This window comes from Serinus canaria, chromosome 5, assembly GCF_022539315.1.
Source record: "Serinus canaria isolate serCan28SL12 chromosome 5, serCan2020, whole genome shotgun sequence".
NCBI lineage: Eukaryota > Metazoa > Chordata > Aves > Passeriformes > Fringillidae > Serinus > Serinus canaria.
In genome coordinates this window covers 3,601,773-3,627,027 of record NC_066319.1, presented here as the reverse complement: position 1 = coordinate 3,627,027, position 25,255 = coordinate 3,601,773, and the positions used below count along the sequence as shown (strand labels likewise).

Genomic DNA, 25,255 nt, shown 5'->3' with positions numbered 1-25,255 from the left:
GAAAAGAAGCCTTTTCCAAAGCAATGGCACAAAGGCCATTCCCAGTGCACCTGCTCTGTTTCAGAGCTCTAATCTGCAAATTGGGGAATGGAAGACAAATGAGGGGAAAAACAAACTCAGGCAAGTAGTCATCAACTGGTGAGAAAATAATTAGTAAACACAGAGGAAATAAATGGAATTATTTTTTTATCGCTTTCTCATCTTCAAATGCCATTGTATATTTTTTTTATCCACAATAAAACAACAGGTAAAAATGGGGAGGGGGGAAAATTAATAGAAGGTACCATATAAGAGACAGGAAAATTGACTGATCTCTACCAGGTGTTTGAAGGTATTTTGTCAGGAACGACAAGAAAACAGAGGATTGGAATGATTAAGAGTTCCTGAAAAGATTGCAACATCTGGGACCATCTGGATATGTGTATCATGATTCAGTGTGAACTTTCAATGCTGCCATGAAACCCACACCAAAAGGCCAAGAAAGATCCCTGAGTATTGTGACAACCTCTGATTCTGCATCTCATCTGCATGCAGCCTGTGTCAGCCTGCCCTAGAGTGAGGGCCCTGCTACCCTCCCCTCCAAACCTCCTTCAGGGAAGAAAGGTGTGAGACAATCTCCTTGTCAACTTCTTAGAGGTGATTTCTTGTTTTATTTGTTATTTCTCAGCAACAATTTATACTTTCATATATTTAAAATAAGGCATGATCAGAAGTTAAGATGTATTTTGACAGATGAAGTTCTCAGAACACGTGGATTAAGAAGCCTGATTTTTGTGGAGCTGCAATACAATTTGACCTTGGCTGAAATTCTCCCACCAGTAGAATTTCCCTGTTTGCTAAGCATGTAAATTACTGCTGCCTTCTTTCGTACAATTATAGAATTCAAATGCTTTTTATAGGTCTATCTGCAGTCTCTCATTCAAACCCCAATGTATAAGAGAAAAACATTGCTAAATTCAGACTGATTTTATGCACATCAAAGAAAGTTGGGATATTTTAAGGTCATGCAATGTGCTTTCCAGAAGGACAGTATTATTCCACAATTGATTCAAGATATTTTACAATTCTTTCTGACAGTTTTTGGAACCCCTACGTACCTCACACAAAAATATTGGTTGGGGAGGATAAAGCTTGGCACAGGTATGTTTAATGACATTTTTTTTGGTCACCACCATAGTGACTAAACCATACATTTGACTGCTCATTTCACTTCCAGATCAGAAAAGAAAGGTATACTTTCAGTTGGAAACACCTGCTGTGGATGTAATGACCAAAAAATATGGAAAGGTCACTATCACCATTAAATAAGAACATTTACGACACCTGAAGCAGAAAAGGCAAAGTATTTCTAGAAGGTGAGTTGGCTTAATCCACCATCTGCAATAAAGAAACACATTCACTTATCCACCATCTCCACCCACAGAAGAGATCTCATCCTGTGGCAAACACCACCACGTTCCATTCCAAGATTTTACTGCTGTTAGGTTTTGCAAGTGGCCAAAGGAAGGACAGCCCACAGACTATGGATCCCAAGACAGGGCCCCAGCAAGATCTGTGGAATTGGTGTCCTCCAGAACATCCTTAGGATACACAGCACTTTATTTCCTGATCTTCACCAACCCAATACCTATCACCAAACACTAAAACATCCCACAATGGAGACAGCAGCACAACTGGATAAGCAGATTAAATGCTCCTGTAAGAGCTCTAGGAACTAATGCAGAACTACTTTTTGCACTCAATTCTGGCAACCTTCCTCCTTATCACATTCAAACATAAACAAAGCAGAGTTATCATTCTGACTTTACAACTTCCATCATCCTTGATCAAGTGCCAAATGAAGCCCCACAGCCTCTTTCAAGGAGCAGCACCAGCGCTTAGAGCAGATGCTCTTACAGCTACTGAACAGATGTCCCAGGGCAAAGCAGCAGGCACAGATGGCAGCCCTGCAAATATGTACAAACTTGGGGCTGCCATCTAGTCAAAACACTGTGCATCTGCTCACCATCATGTGGGAGAAGGTCACAAAGCCACAGGAGTTCAAGGATGGAAGCCCCATCCACCTTGCACGTGCCGCAGCGACGCTGCAAAGTCAGTCCTCCCAAGTGCTGGGGAAAAAAATCCCTGCCATAAAAATCACACTGTCACTGCACAGAAACTTCTGGAAAATATCTGTGAGTCTGGCCAAGGCACAGTTTTTAATTTTTTTCAATAACAATGCAAATTCAGGAAAAGTCCAGAGATCAGTCATTTTGATGTCGTCGGCTGTAAATTGTAAATTCAGCAAGCTTCTGAAAAAAATCAGTATATTTGGACTTGTTTGTGCACACAGCTTTTTCATGTCACAACAGCATTGTGCTATTTCATGATAAAAATGGCTTCAGGCAAGACTGTGCTTTAGCATCTTTGGAGAAACACTTCTCGATGTATTTAGAGACAGGCAAAAAATCTGCATCCATTATCACAGAGATCTCAGGATTTTCCATCTACAGGGATTCTGTGATGCATCACAGCCATTACTCCTTTGGCCTTTTGCTGCTCCTTACCACCAAGTGGGTGTGCCAAGTGGCTCAGCCTGGACAGAGCCCTCAAAGTAACTGAGATCTTGTTTTAGCAGTCCTCAGTGCAAAGCAGATCAGGCCAGGAGCAGGCACTGTGCACTGTGCTGCAGAAAAGCTGGCAGGCTTCTGCCCAAGGCACTGCCCCTGTTGGTGGTGAAGCCATGGTGAGAAAAAGCAATGCCTCTGAAATAAAAGATTCATCTCCTCAAATGAAAAGAAACACTCACTTTGCAGCTGTCACCACGGCTCTGTGTGGATGCAAAACCAGAACAAGTTACACCTGTCAAGGCAAATATTTCAGTCACTTCCACGGGCACTGTTCCTGCACTCCAGTTACTATGAAGTGACAGGGCAAGATCCCAAGCTCTGAGGCATTAAGCATTGTGAAACATTGCATTTTGAAGAAATGCTCTTAACATGTTCAAGCACACAGATCTACTCCTCTTGAGGAACACGTCTGGTGCAGCAGGAGTCTCGTGTGCCACCACTGCCACAGTGGCCTGGATGGTGAGAGGGAAGCTTCCCTAACATCCACACCTACAAACCATTCACAGCTACTTTTTACAGCTGGTTTAAATAAAGACAGAGCCAGAGGCTGCACAGCAAAACCATACTTGGCAAATCATCGCTTATGCAGCGTTAGAGACTCAGTGCTGTGGCAGAGATTACACACTGATATCACCAAAGTCAGACTGACATCAGGCAGCACAAAAGGTGTCAAGAATAGAAGCATTACCTGTGACAAAGAAATTTGTTGCTAAAAATCAGATTAACTTGCTACAAAAGCCAAATCCCATCCATTGCATCACCTACTCTATTCCTACTCTATTCCAAAAGTATTCCTTCTATGCAAGCAGATCCAATATAGCCAAAATGTAATACTAAACACCTTCAAACCTCTCAAGTAAAAGCCTGAAAGTGCAACATCACTGTGCTACTGGCTACCTAAATAAGGTTCTTCCAAACATTTCTATCCCTTCATTTCAAGCAAAAGGAACTAAACCCAGTCAATTAAATGACTTTATTGTTCTATTCAGACCACTCTGAGGACAACAGTAATTGTGTTCCACCAGCTTAGCTTGAAACATTTAACAATAAAAACTCCCACACTGACACCTTCTATTAGTACAGAATATTTATTAACATTTTGTCTTTTGTTCTACCCATCTTATACATGGCAGCTGGGCATGCAAGCTGCAAGGCATAAAGCATTTATGATGTGTTTGTGTACCTGCAACTAGGCAGAGGTCATCCTAATACAAATTTACTTTCCTCTTTGATCATATAAAGACAAAAGTAACCCCAACATCTGCCTGCCAGGTAAAAGACAGCTGGAGTCAGAGCTGGCACAAAGCAGCTACGTATTTCCATGGCATGTGTTGTGAGGACTGACCCTCAGCATTTTTGTTTTCATTTTATATGTCTAAAAATCTACCTTCACCATGGCTGCAACCTGCCTGCTGTCTGAAAAAAAACAGTCTGGTTTCTCTCCTAGTCCTAATAAACCAAGTAGGAAGCACCACACTGCACCTAAAAATAGAGCAGCATGTTAGCAGGCTTCAGAGCTAGCAGAGCAGCAGGACAGAAAAGAGTCTGGCTGGAGTAAGCTGAAGTTATGACTCCTTAAACGTATCTCAAAGCAGCAAACCCACACAAAAACAACAAAAGAACATGCTCACAGCAAACACTTAACCTTACTGAAAAGCAACCTGGCCAAAGAAAATCTCCACTCCAATACCAAGCCACCCTGTGGATCCCATCCTGCAGCTGAGGTCACAGGGCTCCTCACCCACAGCCCTTGGCCAAGGTTGGTTTCACAGGGCACCACCTGCAATTCCCAAAGCATTGCTTTCTAAGGCTAGCCTGGGACTCTGAGCTGGCATTAACCCAGGCATCTCTGGGTATGCAGAAGCCTAGAGCTGCCAGTGTGACCAGACAGAGCTGCAAGGACAGCACAGCCCCATCCAGTCCCTCCCTCCCTCATGCTCATCACTGCAGCAACAGCTCAGCTCAGGGGATCCCCAAATTCACAGTCCCTAAATGCCAGATTTTAATAAAACAAGAGCATAACAGCTTTTTTAACTAATGAGGTCTGCCACCTGAGTAAAACTACTCAGTTGAAAAGTATTTGAAAACAAATTACCCTAATTGTGGTGTCCTTAGAAGAAAGGTTCTTCCCTCTCATCTCTGAAATTCAGCAGCTCTTCAGTGATTTCTTACATTAGGACAAATTCCACACATTGCAAGACATGGAATATGCCAAAATCATCTTAGGTCAGGACTGGTCAGTATTCTTTAGACACTTTAAGCTGGCTTATTAAGACTTTTCTAATCAGCAAGAAAGGACACTTAATCAGTGGAACAATTACCATCTCTTAGTGAAGAGCAGGCTAGAATTAATAAACTACAAGGATGTAGTAAATCAGTAAGTCCTTGTATGCCTATTTATACATTGCCAACTGTTGAAAAAACTCAAGGTCCATGCATCCCTCAGCTGAACTATCTCCATTTAAAAAATCACACCCAGAGGTCAAAAATCCACCTGTCAGGTGAAGACCCTTCCCTCAGGCATGCCCAGAAGTTAGCTGAGATTACACAACTTGCATGGAAAGTACTAACCAGTAGTAACTACTAACCAGTGCCAGGGCTGTACTTGGAAAGTTCCCAGTTCTGGACTTCTGTGTACAAGTAAGAGCGTGGGAAGTGCTGTTGGTTTGAGTGCAACCACCGAGTGCCCAGGCTTGTGCAGATCTGAAATAAGTAACTGATGTCTCTCCCAAGTGTGCAATTATTGACAGACAACAAACACATTTCTCCTGGATTCTCTAGGGAAAAAAAAAATAAAATCTTTCCTTTGCCCTCTCTCAAGGTCCAGTCCATGTCTGCCCTCAGTCCCAGAGGGCTCCACCTTCCCTGCCCCACTGCCACCAGCTCTTTCTACAGCCAGCAACCACCAGGGCAGGCACTGCCACCCCTCCCTTTCTGAGACAGTGCCTGGAGCAAAGAGAGCACACAGGCATTGTTAAAAAACTGCAAATAAAACCCAAAAACACCAGAGATGTCACCAGACTACAATCAGGCATGCAAATGAACATTAATAACACGCTGCAGACATCTGTCTTATAAACCAGGGGAGTTAACATTCCAAATGAGCAGCCCAGACTCAGCAGACAGTTCTCAGAAAGTTGCATTTCGTGTAAGTTTGAGACATTCTGGTTCTTTGCCTGTATCAGAGGGTCATAAAACAATCAAACAGAATAACTCAGCATGTTGGAGGAGACTCCTGGGGGACACACACATCCTGCTCCTGGCTGACCATAACATTTCTGCCCTGTCCAAATTCGGGTTTAAAGAGTTTCAAACTGTCAGCCATTCTCCTCCAATTGCCAGCATGGTCCAAGGGATGTGTTTCAACAGCTGGTTACGAGCAGCATGTTAATGCTTCAGAGAGACAACAATTGTCAGCCTAGTGTACATAAAACACCTGCTCTCAGCAGGAAGCCACAGGATGGAAGGTAACTCCTCCAGCAGTAACTCCTCTCTCACAATGCTTAAATCAGTGGAAGATTTATATAAGAGTTCTTCTTCACTTTACCCTTCCAGGTACTTTAACCCTGAGAACAGAAGCAGGTGAGCACAATTCTGTTTGCATTTGCATCTCTAAAGACCTCCTGAGAAGGAACACAACATGTAAATGCCTCACATATTTCACACCAGCTCGTTCAGAGGGCTGGAAGTAAGGCTCAGTCTTCAGCTCTTCTCCTTACAGCCTTGCAGTTTAGCAATTCAACATATAAATATTCATAAAGATGTGCCCTTTACCCCAAAAGAAAAAGGTTAATGGATACATCTGCAGAGTTTTTCCTTCCCTTTCTGAATCCTGGGCATCTTGGAATCCAATATACATATACCCACCTTGCAGAGAATAATCTAAAACATAGCAGGGAGTAAATCCAATTTTTCAGGTTTACTTCTAGGGTCAGAAGCCACTTGCAGAGGCTTCTCTTCATCAGTGAGGTTTCAGTGAGTAATTTAACTAGCTTATTACTCCTTTGTGTTTTTAATTAAACATATAATGGCCTGGTAGCCTTCCAGCTGTTATTTGTGAGCACAGAGCTTTCTATCTGCTCCTCAGCAGCCTCAGGAGCCATCCATGGTGTCACCTGGGGGAAGAATCCAACAATGGACTGGAGTCTCATGCCTGTTTTACCTCCCCACCCAAAACTGACCTGCAAGGAAGAAAAGTCTCACTATGAGCCTGACACATTTATCAGGATCCTCCTGAATATTTATATCAACACAGCTTGCTGCTACATAGTAACGTGGCAGATTCTGGACTCAGTAAATCCATTTCACTATAGCAGTACAATCAGCTTACAGGGTTCCAGATATTTGGCATGGCATCAAGTTTCTAAAGTTCAGGTCTTAGAGGTTACAAGCATATTTAAAAAAAAAAAAAAAAAGAAAAAATTTAGGAAAGAAGTTTTTAATGCTTCCTGTAACAAAATCTTCTAAACAATTATCTTATGACTCAGTCCTTTGTTCTGTCATGGTGAGATCCCCCATGATGAAACACTCTTCAGAAAGAATGACTTATGGGACCCTGAACATCCTTGACATATTTCTCCAGATGCTGATCTTGGCCAGTGGTGGTGAAGAACCATCAACAGATCTCAAACTCAGAGATTAAACAGCTGAAAGGCAACGCTGACTGCATCTAATTTATGTCCTTGGGCTCTGGACCATGCAAGGCCAGAGCAGCTAAGGAGCAGGCAGACACAGCTTCAGGTGAAATCTATTAAATCACTGCTGAAATGAGGAACTCATTGTGGGTGGCATTTTAAATATCTTGATGGCCTTTCCTAAGTGTTTTGGTGGTCTAAAGAGTCAAAGGCTGTGAGCAAAACAGCTCACAAAGCTCATCTAGGAAGAACTGGCTATCATAATTCACTGATCAGAACAGTTTCCACCTTCTGCATCCCCAAGTAACACGTCTGTCCATTCTATTTTTTTTTTTTTATTACCTCTAATTTGGGGAAAAAAACATAATCCTCAGATTTACCACTATATTTCCCATAGCTATACACACAGACTGCACAAACCATCAGACTCTCCAGTTGGAATTTCTCTGCATTCATTAAGATTTCGACATTCCAAGATTTACTTTATTACATTTCAAGCATGAAAACAAAGTCTTTATCATCATTAAACTGATTCAACAAAATGTTAACAAGGAGGCATTGTTATCATTGTCCTGTCCATCAAATGATGATACGAATTAACAGCAAATCTCTAATTGCTACAAAATATCCATTTAGAATAACAAAATAGTATATCTAAATTACTGACCTCAAGAAAAATTATATTATTATCTTCAGTTTAAGAGCTCCATTCTATCAGAAAATAAAAACCTTCTAAAACTTACTGGAGAAATGAAATTTAAACCAGGCATTCTATGCCTTACTACCTTAGGACAATCATCTCCAGTACATCAAAAAGCAGAACATATACACACACCTTTTTGTTGCTTGGAATAACACCTATTTCTCATCTATTAAATCTGTGTACAACAAAAAAAGACATTTCCCATAGAGATATGAACTCCACAGCTAACAGAGCTTCTTTTTGTCACTTGTTGCTGACCTCCAATACGTTCTGAAGGCTGGAACTTTTAATTTGGCCACTTTTGGTATGCTGGTAAGTTAAAAAAAAACAAGCCTTTAACTATAATATCTCCTATTTTGCACAAAGAAAAGGAATTGAGAAGAGTTTTTGGGTCTTCCATAGTCAAAAACTGTACTGGTTAAGGAACAATTATACCTTTATACTTGTTCCCAGGCATCTTGCTCCTGATGAAATAAAGATACTCTTTATTGTCCTCTTTGTAGTGTCTGTTTTCACAGAAATGGGGAAAATTGAAAAAGACTGACCAAAAAATTTGATGTTATGAAGAACAGAACCATGATAATTATCAGAAGCTTAGTAGGATCAACAATAATAGACATGTGTCAGCACCCACTTCAGTTCCCATAAAAAACTATACAGTGAGTGAAGCTGTTAGAGAAACATCAAAAATTATCAGCCTGAAAGTCCTGATCTAATGTAAGCATGGTCCTCGTCAGCAGTGCCCCAAATCTTTGTTCTCTACTTCTCATCCATGCTAAAAAATACTTTCTCCATTGTCCTCCACTTGATTAATTTCTGTCATCACAGATCTGGGGTCTGAAAGCAGGATCCATCACAGATCTGGGGTCTGAAAGCAGGATCCATCACAGATCTGGGGTCTGAAAGCAGGATCCATCCCAGATCTGGGGTCTGAAAGCAGGATCCATCACAGATCTGGGGTCTGAAAACAGGATCCATCACAGATCTGGGGTCTGAAAGCAGGATCCATCACAGATCTGGGGTCTCAGCAGCAACCTGACAAACAAGCAATGGCTTTGAGGGATAAACAGTGAGTCCAAAATAGAAGGCTAGCCACAGGAACCCACCTGAAGTAACAGCAGTCAGGAGCAACACCAGACATGCCTGTTCTGACTCCTGCATGGAATTACAGAGACTGAAACTTCCTGTTACTACACAGAGCTACAAAGGTTCAACTGAGACTAGCAGGCAATCCTTCAACTCCATGTATTTGTCCTGGTTTAGGACAAATTAGGGGAAATCTCCGAAAGGGAGTCCCCTAAAACAAACCTCCAACCACCCCTCCCCCAATACCGGGTTCGGGAAGGAATTCCTCGGAGGAGCAAAGTGGAAAATAAAACCTATTTAATAACAAGTAACAAAGGAACACTCCCCAACACAAGAAAAGAAAAAGAAACCAGGCAGTGTTGTGGAGGGTGCTGATCTTCTTCTCGCAGACTCCGGGGGGGTCCTGGACGTCCCAGGTCAGGTCCGGAGCCGGTAGGGTATCTTCAGGGGAGGGTAAGAAAGAGGGAAAGGAAAAAAAAAAAAGAGCGCAAAAGAAGGCAAGCCAGCCAAGCTAAGCAGCAGCAGCAAGCAAAAGCAAAAGCAGCCAGCAAGCTAAGCAGCCGCAGCAGCCAGCCAAAAGCAAAAGCCGAGGTGCCCGGTCACCCTCACCCTCCCCGCCCCGCCGCAGCAAGACGGCCGGGGGGGGGGGGGGAAGAAAGGCCAGACACAACACACGATATTGGGATAAAGGCTGTCACCCCACGACACTCCACCCCTTATCCCATATCGTGAACATACAATGAAAACTTTCATTTCACTTACTCACACCTTTAACACTTACGCATTCCTCTCATCTTACTTGCTCACACCTTTGACACTTACAGTTTCCTTCTGTCTCACATTCAACAAACAATGACATTCATATACGAGTCTCATCCCACAATCAGGTCTCCCTGAGGTACACACCGTGTTGTTCCATCTTTCTGCATTATCCACCATGTATAACCTGGTCCTTGAGCAAAGACAATCCCACGGATGGGTTTGTCTGTACTCGAGGCAGGGTTGATCCATACTGTCTTTCCCAACAAACCTCTGACATGGGCCACTGGGGCTTTATCTCCATCTACTATATTAAGGGGCTCAGACTGCGCAGGACCCGCTCGGTTGGTGGAACCTCTAGTGTTAACTAACCAGGTAGCCTTTGCCAAATGCTGCTCCCAGTTTTTTAAAGACCCCCCACCCAATGCTTTTAAGGTGGTTTTTAACAATCCATTGTACCTTTCCACTTTCCCTGCAGCTGGTGCATGATAGGGGATATGGTACACCCACTCGATGCCATGTTCCCTAGCCCAAGTATTAATAAGATTGTTTTTAAAATGAGTTCCATTATCCGACTCAATTCTCTCGGGAGTACCGTGCCTCCAAAGGACCTGCTTTTCAAGGCCCAAGATAGTGTTACGGGCTGTAGCATGGGACACAGGGTAGGTTTCCAACCATCCCGTGGTGGCTTCTACCATGGTTAGTACATAGCGCTTGCCTTGGCGGGTTTGAGGCAGTGTGATGTAATCAATCTGCCAGGCCTCCCCGTACTTGTACTTAGACCACCGCCCCCCATACCAGAGGGGCTTCATCCGCTTGGCCTGCTTAATGGCAGCACACGTCTCACAGTCACGAATAACCTGAGAGATACTGTCCATGGTTAGATCCACCCCTCGGTCTCGTGCCCACTTATAGGTGGCATCTCTACCCTGGTGACCTGAGGCATCATGGGCCCATCGTGCTAAGAATAACTCTCCCTTATGCTCCCAGTCAAGGTCTATCTTCAACTCCCCTATCTTTGCAGCCTGATGTACTTGCTGGTTGTTTTGCTGCTCTTCATTAGCCCTACTCCTGGGGACATGGGCGTCTACATGGCGAACCTTCACAGGTAACTTCTCTAACCGAGTAGCGATATCTTTCCACTCTTCCGCAGCCCAAATTGGTTTTCCTCGGCGCTGCCAGTTCGCCTCTTTCCATCTCTTCAGCCATCCCCATAGAGCGTTGGCTACCATCCAAGAATCGGTATACAAATAGAGCCTTGGCCACCTCTCTCTCTCTGCAATACCTAGGGCCAGTTGAATAGCTTTGATTTCGGCGAATTGACTAGATTCGCCCTCTCCTTCAGTAGCCTCTGCGACCCGTCGAGTGGGACTCCATACAGCTGCCTTCCACCTCCGTTTCATCCCTATGACGCGACAAGAACCATCGGTGAATAGAGCGTAACGTGTTTCTTCTGCTGGCAACTGATTGTATGGCGGGGCTTCCTCAACCCGGGTCACTGGCTCTTGCTCCTCATCTGCGACACTAAAGCTTTCACCTTCGGGCCAATTTGTAATTATTTCCAGGATCCCAGGGCGATTTAACTTCCCAATTCGAGCGCGCTGCGTAATGAGGGCAATCCACTTACTCCAAGTAGCATTGGTGGCATGGTGGGTAGAGGGAACCTTTCCTCTGAACATCCATCCCAGCACCGGTAGTCGGGGTGCCAGAAGGAGTTGTGCCTCTGTACCAACCACCTCCGAAGCGGCTTGGACTCCTTCATAGGCAGCCAAGATTTCCTTTTCTGTCGGAGTATAGTTATCTTCAGACCCCCTGTAGCTCCGACTCCAAAATCCCAATGGTCGGCCTCGGGTCTCGCCAGGCAGCTTTTGCCAAAGGCTCCAGGACAGGCCATGGCTCCCGGCTGCAGAGTAGAGTACGTTCTTCACATCTGGTCCCGTCCTGACTGGGCCAAGGGCTACAGCATGAGCGATCTCCTGCTTGATCTGGACGAAGGCTTGCTGTTGCTCAGGGCCCCAATGGAAGTCGTTCTTCTTCCGGGTAACCAGATAAAGGGGTCTCACAATCTGACTATACTCAGGGATGTGCATCCTCCAGAAACCTATAGCGCCTAAGAAAGCTTGCGTTTCCTTCTTATCAGTTGGTGGGGACATAGCAGTGATTTTGTTAATAACATCCGTAGGAATCTGACGCCGTCCGTCTTGCCACTTCACCCCCAAGAACTGGATTTCTCGGGCAGGTCCCTTGACTTTGCTCTTCTTAATGGCAAATCCGGCTTTCAGGAGAATGTGAATGATCTTCTCTCCTTTCTTGAACACTTCTATTGCCGTGTTCCCCCAAACAATGATATCATCAATATATTGTAAATGTTCTGGAGCCTCACCCTCTTCTAGTGCAGCCTGGATCAGTCCATGACAGATGGTAGGACTGTGCTTCCACCCCTGGGGCAATCGGTTCCAGGTGTACTGCACTCCCCTCCATGTAAAAGCAAACTGAGGCCTGCATTCTACTGCCAGAGGAATGGAGAAAAACGCGTTAGCAATATCGATGGTCGCGTACCACTTTGCTGCCTTGGACTCCAGCTCGTACTGCAGTTCCAGTATGTCCGGTACAGCCGCACTCAGTGGTGGAGTCACTTCATTCAAGGCACGATAGTCCACAGTCAATCTCCATTCTCCATCAGATTTTCGCACAGGCCAGATAGGGCTGTTAAAGGGTGAGTGGGTTTTACTGACCACCCCTTGGCTCTCCAGCTCTCGGATCATTTTGTGGATAGGAATCACGGCATCTCGATTCGTCCGGTACTGCCTGCGGTGCACTGTTGAGGTGGCAATTGGCACTCGTTGCTCCTCTACCTTCAAGAGTCCTACGGCAGATGGGTTCTCTGATAGTCCAGACAAGGTATTCAATTGTTTAATACCCTCCATCTCCACTGCAGCTATTCCAAAAGCCCACCTGAATCCCTTAGGATCTTTGTAATAGCCATTCCGGAGGAAGTCTATGCCCAAAATGCACGGAGCCTCTGGACCAGTCACAATCGGATGTTCCTGCCACTCCTTCCCAGTCAAGCTCACCTCAGCTTCTAACAAAGTCAACTGTTGTGATCCCCCCGTCACTCCAGCAATGGAAACAGGTTCTGTCCCCACGTGTTCCGATGGCATCAAGGTACACTGTGATCCAGTGTCAACCAACGCTTCATAATCTTGTGGCTCTGATGTGCCAGGCCATCTGATCCACACCTTCCAAAAGACCCGATTTTCCCGTGCCTCTTCCTGGCTAGAGGCAGGGCCCCTCTAAGCCAGATTGTCCTTCTTTCCTTGGGCGTATGCCTTAGAAGTTCCTTCAAGGGGATCGGACATGTCATTGTCATCATCATACTTAACATCTCGGCTACGAGCAACCGGAGCTGCTCTCTTTTTGCTGATACTTCCTCTTTCCTTCAAATCACGCACCCGTTGTGCCAAAGCAGCGGTGGGTTTTCTGTCCCATCTCCTCATGTCTTCTCCAGACTCGCGCAGAAAGGCCCATAACTCAGCCCGTGGGGCGTACCTTCTCTGCCCATCAAAGGAGCGCCAACGTTGGATACCAGGGCTTCTAATTTGTACAGCCGAGATTTGAATAAGGTCCTCCTTAATCTCTTCCCGGAGTTTCTTATGATTCTCCTCTATTTTGTCCTCTAGTTTCTGCAGTCGAGTTTCCACTGCTGCAATTCTGGCATGAGTTGGGCCGTGCACAGAATCTGCATACGCTCGAAGCTTCTTTGACATATCGAGCACAGTCTCATATGTATCATCCCGCTTCATTATTGCTAGGGCAGAAGCGTATTCAGGTGGCCCAAGTCGCACAAGTTTCCTCCACATTACAGGTGTGCATGGTACCAGGTCCGGATCCCTAGTTGTTATATCATCTGAGAAAATGAGCTCTGCCACCGCCATCTCTCTCAGGCGTTGGATTCCCTGTTCTATGGTCTTCCAACGTGTCTGCTGTATATAGAGATCATCTGCACATAAGTATCTTTGTGCTACACTATCCAGGACCCGTTCCCAGAGGCTGTGAGGGCTAGCCCTGCTCATCATACCTTGATCGATGACAGGATCATGTGACAGGGATCCCAAATGCCTCGCTTCAGTACCATCCAACATCGTAACCTCCCCTGCAGCATCCCAAAGGCGGACTAACCAACTAATTATAGATTCGTCAGGTTGCCGTCTGTAATCCTTTCTTAAGCCTCTGAGGTCCTTCAGAGAAAAGGAGTCAGTATTGGCTCCAGAACCTGTGCCCCTTGATGTGGCCTCTGATTTTGGTGAGGGTCCTTCTCCGGCATCATCATCATCATCATCCTCCACCTTTCGATCGGTCTTGCTTTTACACTTCCCACCTCTTGTATTAGCTGCAACAGCCATGGGTTGAGGCCTATTGTCTGATTCAGCTGCTAGCCTGGAGCCTGGGATGTTAGCTGCAGCCTGGGTCACTGGGATAGTAACCAACTTATCTCCCTGTTCCCTTTCTGCTATCTGCTGCTCCACAGTATCTAACAGAGTACGGTAAACAAACGCCAAGGCCCAGCTCACTGCAGTGATCCTTTCCTCCTTAGTATTACCATGGCACTTCTCCCTCAAATACTTTGCCACCTCGACTGGGTTCTGAATTTGATCAGATGGGAAGTCCCAGTCTATAGGATGAGAAAATTCCTTTAAAGCCTGGCCCATATCCTCCCATTTCCCACTCCAGTCAAGATTTTTCCTGCTTTGTTTTACTCCCAAATCAGGAGTCTCTCTAACCCCTCTCGAAATCTCAGCTTTCATTTTATATACACTCCAGACAGTATAGAAAAGGCTTAGTAAATTAAATGCCAGAAAGATGGTTTCTTTTAAACTCAGGGGAAATTCAATATTTCCTAATAGAGATGTCAACAATTCAGGGGAGAAGAAGGAAGACGAAAGCTGAAAAGCCCCTTCCTCTTCTTCTCCCCAAACAAACTGAGTACACAGCCAGGTCAACAATTTATACATTCCTGAAACAAAGTCCAGCATTTTAAACCCCCGACAAATCATCACACATAAGGCCAGCCCAATAACTATTCTGGTTAATGCTCCCCGCCTACAAAAATAACTTATTAGGGATAACACCAGAGCTATTTTTGGGTAAGGAAATAACCCTAGGGACCACAAAGGTAATAAAACTTCAAACACCCCTAGGGACCAGAAATACCGGCAGGCTTTCACCCCAAATGACATTATGAATAACCAATATGCCCACAAAACAACCAGAACCAAAAAATATTATTGTTATAGGGTTTTTTTTCCACTGTCTTTGGCCTCCGTTTCCCGGCCAACGCACCAAAAAGTTAACTGTCCTGGTTTAGGACAAATTAGGGGAAATCTCCGAAAGGGAGTCCCCTAAAACAAACCTCCAACCACCCCTCCCCCAATACCGGGTTCGGGAAGGAATTCCTCGGAGGAGCAAAGTGGAAAATAAAACCTATTTAATAACAAGTAACAAAGGAACACTCCCCAACACAAGAAAAGAAAAAGAAACCAGGCAGTGTTGTGGAGGGTGCTGATCTTCTTCTCGCAGACTCCGGGGGGTCCTGGACGTCCCAGGTCAGGTCCGGAGCCGGTACGGTATCTTCAGGGGAGGGTAAGAAAGAGGGAAAGGAAAAAAAAAAGAGCGCAAAAGAAGGCAAGCCAGCCAAGCTAAGCAGCAGCAGCAAGCAAAAGCAAAAGCAGCCAGCAAGCTAAGCAGCAGCAGCAGCCAGCCAAAAGCCAAAGCCGAGGTGCCCGGTCACCCTCACCCTCCCCGCCCCGCCGCAGCAAGACGGCCGGGGGGGGGGGGGGGGGGAAGAAAGGCCAGACACAACACACGATATTGGGATAAAGGCTGTCACCCCACGACAGTATTTTTAAGCAGATGTCATAATTTTAAATATTATAGATAACCTCAGCTCCAGAGAAGACAACAGCACTGTATTTTGTTCACCCAAGATTACTCCTGCAGAGCACATCTCCCTCCAAGCCTCTGCCTGTCAAGATAGAGGACTCAAGGAGCTGCATTCAGTAGATGCCATCTCTAAAAATCCATGTGCCTTGCATTGTATAATCACCACTGCCTGTCCAGTTTGACCTTGGATTTTGCTAAGTGCAGGCATGTGATAGCATTTTTCTGTTCAATGGCTGTCCTCAATGTCCTCTTGCTCAAATAAATAATAAACAAACTCTTAACGTGGCAAACTGATCCTGTTAACCATGACTTCAAATGGCCTGAAAAAGCTTGGGGAAATTGAAAAGGAGTGCAAAATGAATGACAGAGTAAGAGAAGGAGAACAGGAAGAGATGGAGGGAGGGATCCCTCTGTAACGTTCTTCTCAATATTCTTCTAGACTGAGACAGTGGCCTGAAAAATGCAAAAAGGAATAAAGTGAAAGAAATAGCAATAGGAAAGTAGTGGGGACAGAAAAGTTGAGCAAAGTCCTCCCCTGGACTGGGGAGTCTTGTCTGGACATCTCTGCTGCTGCACTAGCAAGAGGCACCACTGACAATTTGGTCATGATGAAGTCACTGCCTTCTCCTTCACACACTTGCTCAACAAAAAGGCCAACTGAGGTAACAAACGAGTATCAAGTACATGATTAAGCCAAACACCAGGAGGACTTTTTTTAACAGAAGTGCTGCAGAATAACTGGTACTAGATTTGAAATGGGAGCAACCAAAGAATGTCCCATTACTCAAATCATACCAGAAAAGACCAGCACTAGCCTTTTATGTGTCAGACCAGACACAAAGGTCCTTCAAGACTTAAGAAATTACCAAAAAAGCATTCACAAAGTTACAAATAGCAGACTGCTTGGTACAACACACACTTTGAAACATCAAAGCCTCATTGGAATTGTATTATGAATCATAATACAATGCACACCTTTTTTTGTAACAAACTGATGTCTACCACTAAAACAGATAATCAAAGACACCTCTTATTCCTCCTCCACTGACAACTGGACACAAAAAAAAAAAAAAAGGGCAGGGAGAAGAGACATACATGAAATAGGTATTTATGTTGGGAAAAAAAGATACACTGTATTGCATGGAAGCATGAGTAACTTAATTGCTTAAGAGCTTAGCTACTGAATCTCAAAGAAAATGTATTCTTTTATAATGTAATAAAACATAGTGAAGCAAGGAAAGTGCAAGTTTAACTTTTATGAAAAAGCAAACTCCAAACCACGTATAATAAACTAGTCAGGAAAATCACATTACAAGGTTTGTAATTTCCAGAGTACATTGCATCTATACTACATTGGCTTTCATCTTCCTGTTTAAGTTATTTTACAGATTGGGATACATAAATAATGAATTCCTCCGTAACAAAAAAAAAAAAAAAAGAACTAGAAAAAAGTAGCAAACAGTGAAGAAAGGCTCTAACTTGCATGTTAAATTTTACATCTACCATTTCAACACATTCTCCAAAAAGACCACTGAGCACTCAGTATCTTTTATGTTGCTGCTGCTGCAGGAGAGAGAAACAGATTGCTCTTACCTGTGCTCCAACTCTCTGATGGACAATATAACTCCAGAAGTCGATGCCTTTTGTTGCAGAGTGGCCAGAAATGTGAACTCACTTCTGTTCTGGAAGAGCTGAATTAACTTCTCACTCACGTGGGGTGCTGCGTGGATTTCTCTTTCTGTATCTAAGAATTTTATTTTTTAAAGAAAACAAAAAAAAAAAAAAAAAAGGAAAATAACAATCTAGTAAAAATGCTAAGTCAGAAAGATTCAGATTGCATTTTTCATTTTCACATCAATATTTTTCATTTTGGAGAGTCATCCGCCATGGTCCACCACTGCATTTTTTCAATGAAAAAACCCAAATGCCATCTCTGTCAGCATGTCCCCTTGTCAATTTGACAAGTTCACAACTGGTCAGCCACTGATTTTCTGATGGATTTTTTGACAGGCTGCTGAGCCATTTGTGTCTGCTGCGAGCAGATTAAGCTGCTGTAAATAAGGTGTGCTGCAGTCAGATAAATAAGCCCCTAAATTTGAGATCTCAGGCACTGCCTCTCCCAACACAATTCACCAAGCTCCAATTTCAGTTTTCACCAGTGACTCTGTTACCACCTCTCCCTCGTCCATCACAGGAAACCTGTCCTTGCACAGCACAAGGCAGAGATGTATTATTGCTAATAATGCTACACGGCTCTGCTCCTGCCTGGGAAATAAATACAAGACACGCTGGCAATCCACGGCTGTTTCAGGGATTTCTCACTTTAAACAAGCAAAGTATGACAGCTCATACAATATTCATTAAACTACAGCCTGACCAGGCAGATGCAGAAACACTCCAGCCTCAACGATGCCCAAGCAGCATCATGCCTTCTCACAGGTGATCTTCTAAGATTCAAATGCATCATCTCCCACCACATTCATTTTTAACTCATCCTTTCATTCACTACACATCATCATTACAACAGACAATTAACAACAAAGCAGAGAAATCATGGCATTTCACCTTCCTGCCCATTGCCATGTCTCTCATGCTGGGCCTTTGTCACACTTCTGCAAGACCTGAGCCACTTGCAGTTCCTGGATGTCAAAACCAATTAGAAACCCAGTGTGCTTGCTTTGCAAAGGTTCTGCTGTGAAGCTGGCACAAATTTTCAGCTGGTAGAAAACCAGAGAAACTCCACTGAATGCTGAGAATCCAGCCCAGCATGCATGATGTAACACACAAAGGAGTGATGAAAATTACAATTCAGAACTCCACTGTAGAAGGGGAAAAAAAAAAAATCCCCAACGCTATAAAAAGGCCCCATTGTGTCATTAAATGAGGCTTTGCAGACAGAGAGGAGAGAGACTGGCTTGGAAAACAACCTAAAACCTCAAACACACCACTAGTGAGGGAATGCCATGGACTGAAACCAAACTCCAAGGAAAAAGTATTCAAGCATGTTTGGTAATTGGGTGTCTCTTGTCCTGTGCAGCCTAAAGCCCTCCAAAGGAGCTGGCACACCCAGACTCCTACCAGGCTTGCACTCTGAAAGGCTCACTGGTGAAAAGAACTATAGCTAGACATCCAAAATCACCAGACATCATTCCAAAATCCTTGCCAGGGGCTCGAATTGCCCTGATAAATAAATATAGTGCCCACTTTACAGCAACAAACTATTTGTCTGTCCAGTGCCACTTTTACCAGAGCAGAGGACAAAGCTTCCAAGAGCAGAAACCATCTCCACTGCACTCGTAGAGTGGAACAGAAGAAAAAACAATCCAGCACAGAAGACCAGATTTTGTCTTTATCCATTAGCTTTTTCTATCTGCATCATTATCTTCACCTAGCAGGTGTTATTACTGGTCATAAATATCAGGTAGTTTCTTTTTAAAAAGCTGATACAAGAGATACTACGTCTCCCACAGACCCATAAATTCACCAATATCCAGTTTGCTATCTACAGAAACAGACAACACACTGGTAGCATGTTCCAAGGCACAAGAAAGACTCAGAGGTAAAATGTCCAAGACCTGACAGATTAAGATTCTTATCCTTTTTTGAAGGTTAAAAACCTTCATATCTTACTCCTTCTTTTTTTTTTTTTTTTTTCTTAAAGGTGTTACAGTTACCAGAAATAAAATATGACTTAACAAAGCTTTCAAAAATTCTTTCACATGAAAGCACAGGCAGTGCTGTCAGTGGAACATATATGCTTAAACTTCAGTCAAGCCTTGCAAAGTACAACAGCTTCTCATTATAGGAAGGCCCACATCCCACCACCTATCCATCAAATTTTATACAAAAATACAGGGCTCCTTGCTCAGAATCATCCATGGTTCATCACTGCACTGACTATTTCACTTAGAAACACACCTTGAAATATTTTGCTATTCTCTACCACCTCTTATATAGATAAGAGTATACTAAAACCACACAAAACACTGATATTTTCATTCTCTGTTGATTAAAATCAGTAAGATCCACAGTTCTGAAATTCCAGAGTGTTGGGTCAAAACTACTGGGTAACAAATAGCATTTACAAACTGCTTACAACACTGTGCTAGGTAATTGGTGCAAAGGAAGTTACATAACCTGGCTTTAGAAAAGTAACACACATCTAAGTGCAGTGCTATGTGTTTGGGAAACATTCCAGCCATTAGCAGCATCCTGGGACATCCTGACTGCAAACCAGGTGAAAAATTCACTTGCTGATGCAAAAAATGTCTCTAGAAATGCTGCTTTCCACAGCCTGATCTCAGGGGTGGATCCAAGGGGACCTTCCCACTAGTTCCATGGTGAGATGGTAAAAGCAGCTGAGCTGGGAAGGCCAGCAAGGCTGGGGGGATGCAGAGGGCACAGGGCCTGGGATCCTGGAGCTGAGCACAGCCTGGGCTTGCAGCTGGAACCCCAGGGCTGGGAAGGAGAGGTTTGGAGCCTGGCCCAGCTCCTGTCCCATGGCACACAGCATCCCCAGGAACACCAGCTTTGTGTTCTGCTTGATTTCTGCAGAAAACACCATACAAATGAGCTGGGAGTACAGCCCATTTAGAATAAGAGCCTTCTATTTTCAGGTAGATTTTCACACTTCAAAATAAATTTAAAAAAAAAATAGAAAAAAAAATTGAGGATACATACACCCCCTCACTACAGGTGCCTGAAAGGCAAAATACTTTTTATGCTCTCTATAAAAATAACTGTCTGCTTGTAATGAAATGTCATATTTCCTACATAATATAGAACAATATAGGTTTTATACAGCAATCTTCAGTGAAACATCGCTTCATGCTTGAATGATAATGCAATCTCAGCAAAATAAATAAACAAACACAGATACGACTTTCATATGCCCTTCCATGTGATTATATTTCCTTAATTTGAAATAGTGACTGTCTGGAGGGGGTTTTAAAACATAGAAGGGTGTTTCTAAAATTAATCAAGGAAAGAAAGCAAGCATACTCAGTTATCTGCAAGTCCAGGAGACAGAAATCATCTCAGAGCATCAAGTGAAGGCAACTTTCTACCTTCAGCAGAACAAAAGCACAAGACACACCTATGTCAAAGAGAGCACATGTGCAGCTTGATTTCAATCCTTAAGCTGTGGGTCCAAGGAAGAAGTGCCAAACACAAACCAAAGGTCCAGTTTGCCAGAACAGACAACAAGAACCATTTAGGTACTGCCACCCCCCCCTCCCTGGCACCATCTTCCCCAGCACCAGGGATGCCACCTTGCCTTGTCCTGGATGCCTTGTCCCCTGAGAGTCCATTCAGCCAGCACAGCCCTGCCAAGCCAAAAAGAGCTCCAAGAGGAAGCAGCACCCAGGGCTGCCCTGACACAGGGGCTCAGCACCCACAGCACCCTGCCCAGCTGCAGCAAGCCCCTACACCCTGAGCCACACAGAGAAATTTTACCCCCACTGGAGCTCCTCACAACACTCCCCATCAGCACCTTCAGAAGAAGTCTCAAATTCAGGGGTGTTTTCAGCTCCCCACAAAACCAAACGAACGGGGATGCTGCCAGGGATGCTGGGCCAGGCTTTACCTCACTCACACAAACCATTCAGATATTTCAGGGCACACTAACCCCAAATGCCAAATGGAATTAGGTACAGTAACTCAGGATCAGCAGCAGTCCTTACCCCACCTGCTTTAGACCCTCAAGTCACATCTTCCTGTGTGGATTCAGCACTCCATGCATCACCCACTCTAGCAACTCAAAACTAAACCTCAGGCTTCTGCCATTTGTGGCCCTGAACAGATCAGAAAGGAGAAATTCAGGAGTTGGCATCAGCTCCATTAATTAAGTGCAATAAAATCACCACCACACAGAAGGAGACAAAATGAGTTGGAGAAGGAAAAGGACAACGCTAGGAAAGAAAGCAAAGGTCTTGCCAAGCCTCCTTTGACAGTGACAACAATCCACAGCACAAAGGGAAGTACATGACCATTTGGGATGGAATTTTAAGTGATGAAAAATGTGCACCAGTTGGTAAAAGCCATATCCCAATCCATCTGGGGAATCATTTTTCTTTAATAGATGCTTCCATTAGTGGGAAAATACTAAAATTCAGTTCTGAATCAACTCATTTTCTAAAGCAATAGGTACATTTTATCATTCACTAGCCTGCTTGAATACCTTTTACTTCCCTTGGCAGAGAACACATTGCTTTATTGGTAACCTCAATCATTTTAAAGCTCTTTGCTTCAACATGCTTTCATTAGAACCACTGAACAGTCACTCTGGACAAGCAAGTAGAAATTAATCCTGCAACAGCAGAGAATCCACATTTAAGCTACAGCAATTAAAGAATTGAATATCACAGTTTTTTTGGCTTTTACCTTGCTATGGGCAAAATAAAATAAAACTGAAAACTGTACTTAAAAAAACAAAACAAACAGAAAATCATCCTGGTGCCCCACTTTTTCCTAAGTCACCAGCTTTACAAAAATGAAACCAAGATTAGAAGGATGATCCAAAACTAGCAACTCTCAGTGTAGGCAGCTCCTAACAGTTGCTGAGGATGAAAACACACACAACAGCATCACAAAAACATTCTTGTTCACTGAAGCAGGTGCTTCACCAAAGCCTCTGAGTCAAGTGGGATCCAGTGCTCCAACCCCATTCCTGTCCAATGGTCTCACAGAACATCTTTTGAAGAAATGGTTGTAAAAAAAAAAAAAAAACAAAAAAACCCAAAACACACCCACAAACACTAGTAAAAATGCCCATTCCCACTCACTTCCACCCTTCTAAAAGCACCCCTCAGGCCACACAAGCCACAAACAGATGCAAAATTCCCCAGAAGGATGATTATGCTAATTATGGGGATCTTCTCCAAAAAGATTCATTTCACTGCCAAGCAGAGGAATTCTTCAGGTACTTCACCCTGCCTACCTACCAAGGGCAAGATGTAGATGTCTGCAGACATCACCAATTTTTTGGTTTGAGCTAAGGGGATAAATTCACATAAATTTCTCTTTACATGCTAAACATAGAAGACTTCACACCATGATGTGGCCCAGAGCCACATCCATCCCTGAGAGCACTTTTGGAGCTCAGTTCAGCCACGAGCACTAAGGCTCCAGACAGCCCCCAGAGTGCTGCAGAGACCCCACGTGCCTACCCTGCTTCCAGCCAGGCTAAATGATGGGGGGCTCAGTGAGCTGGGGGTGCTGCCAATGGAAAATAAATGTAAATTTGTGTTAAGGTGCTAAAGCTGGCTCTCTGGGGCTGCTGCACTTGAACAGTGGGGTCCAGAATCACCTGGACCCAAAGAGAGGGGTCTCTCTGAAAAACTGTGCTACCAGGGAGGACCAAAGAGGGCATGATGTATTCTCATAAGCACATCTCTGCTTCTGAGTGTTCTCCCCAGCATGAAAAGACACTGTAAATGTTTTTGCCTTGCTAGCTCCACTCAGAGTCAGTAATAAACAGTAGGAAATCATGTTCAACAGCACAGCTTTCTAAATTATGATTATTCATTGTAAATCACTTTTTACACGTCGCTTCAAACAGTGTTTCTCAAGAATAAGATCCGTCTGCAGTGAAATGCTTGGTGATTTTAATATGCAAGCCTCCTACAGAGATGATGTCTCATTTTAATTATTGTTTCGGTTTAATGGGTTTTCATTAAATTAGAGGATGGAGCAATTACCAGGGTGAACAGCTAATGTCACAAAGGTAAGTTCCCATGACTATACAGCAAAAGCAGCTCTGCTAGAGAAGGTGGGAAAATAGTGTTATTCAGTGTAAACTCTGCTTTTGCCTCATGCAAAACTACCCCTGGCTATAGGTGCTCATTTATTGCTGTCATTTTGATCTACGTGTTTGTAAACTAGTTTACAAATAGGTCTCTCCTAACAAAATTCATCTAGCATTTACAATTATATATACACATAAATAAAAATCCTTCCAGGAAGCCACTGCAAACTCCAGTTGCCAGGGGCAGGAGAATTTTGAGTCGCTGAAGAAATCAAACAGAGAATGCTTATCAAATCATAGTTTCTCCTCAACCACTAATTTAGCTGATTTAGTGGCTTAGTATCAGCCTCTTCACTTGTTGAAAATTGCCTTGACTTGAGCACCAGCTCGAGTGACCACACTCATGCTAATGAAGTAGATGTCAGAGAGCCTTAAGTCCTTTGTTTGCTTTATCAGCCTTTCAAACTGCACCAGGCAGCTGAGTGCTCTGGAAGGAGCAGAGCAGCAGAGCCTGCACAGAGCTGGAAGTGAACACAGGCCAGGAGTGAAGGCAGCCAGCAGTGCTCCTGCAGCCCCAGCCTGGGGTGGTGTCTGAGGGTGTTTCAGAAGGCTGATTTATCATTTTATGATATGTATTATATTAAAAGAATATATGTACTAAATTTATATTATATATATTATACATATTATACATTTTATATATTAAATATATATTCTATTAAAGATATTATATAGTATTATATTATATTATATTATATGATATTATATAGTATTATATTATATTATATTATATTATATTATATTATATTATATTATATTATATTATCTATTAGTATTATATATTTATATGTATTATCTTGTATTATATTATTATATTATATTCATATTATATTCTTATATTATATTATATTATATGTATTATATGTATTTATGTATTCTATTATATTATATTCATATTATATCTATATTATATTATATTATATCATTACCATTGTATTTATTGTATTGTAAGTATTATTATTATAGTATCTAGTATAGTATATTATATTATAGTATACTCTATTATTATATTATATTATATTATATTATATTATATTATATAGTATATTATATTATATTATATTTATTATATTATATCATAGTATATCATAGTATAGTATATTATATTATAGTATATTATAGTATATCATATTATATCATAGTATATTATAGTATATCATAGTATAGTATAATATAGTATACATTATAGTATAGTATAGTATATTATATCATATACATTTAGTACATATATTAAAAGAATATATGTACTAAAACTATACTTAAGAAAGAGAAAGGAGACATCACAAGTCCAGCAAAGAATGATCATAAAAAACCTGTGACTGACCAGAGCCTGACACAGCTGGACTGGGATTGGCCATCAAGAAGAATCAATCCACATGGAACCAATGCAAGAGGCACCTGTTGGTAACCATCTCCAGCCCACAGTCCACAGCCATCAGATAGTTATTGTTTACATTTCTTTTCTGAGGCCTCTCAGCTCCTCAGGAGAAAAGTCCTGGTGAAAGGATTTCCATGAAATGTGTCGGTGACAGCAGCCAGCCAAAGGTGCCTGAGGTGGCTGGGAAGCACAGCAGCAGGGAGCTGCAGCAACACCTGAATGAGAAAATTCCCATGGGTCTCCTCCCTCCAGGGCTTCCTCCTTGTCTTTCCCACCCACACGGGCAGAATGAGCAAGGAAAGCACTGGAAGGAGAGCAAGGAACGCTCTCCAGCAGCACAAG

The 25,255-nt window shown here is 43.1% G+C and overlaps 1 protein-coding gene across 1 annotated transcript in view; it reads right to left on the bottom strand.

Moving 5' to 3' along the window:
* Positions 1-25,255, bottom strand: part of NELL1 (neural EGFL like 1) — a 299,917-nt gene that overhangs the window by 256,585 nt on the left and 18,077 nt on the right. The window contains exon 3 of the mRNA XM_050975915.1: positions 17,325-17,475. Within this exon, the coding sequence (XP_050831872.1) occupies positions 17,325-17,475 (151 nt within the window). The remainder of the gene's footprint in view (positions 1-17,324; positions 17,476-25,255) is intronic.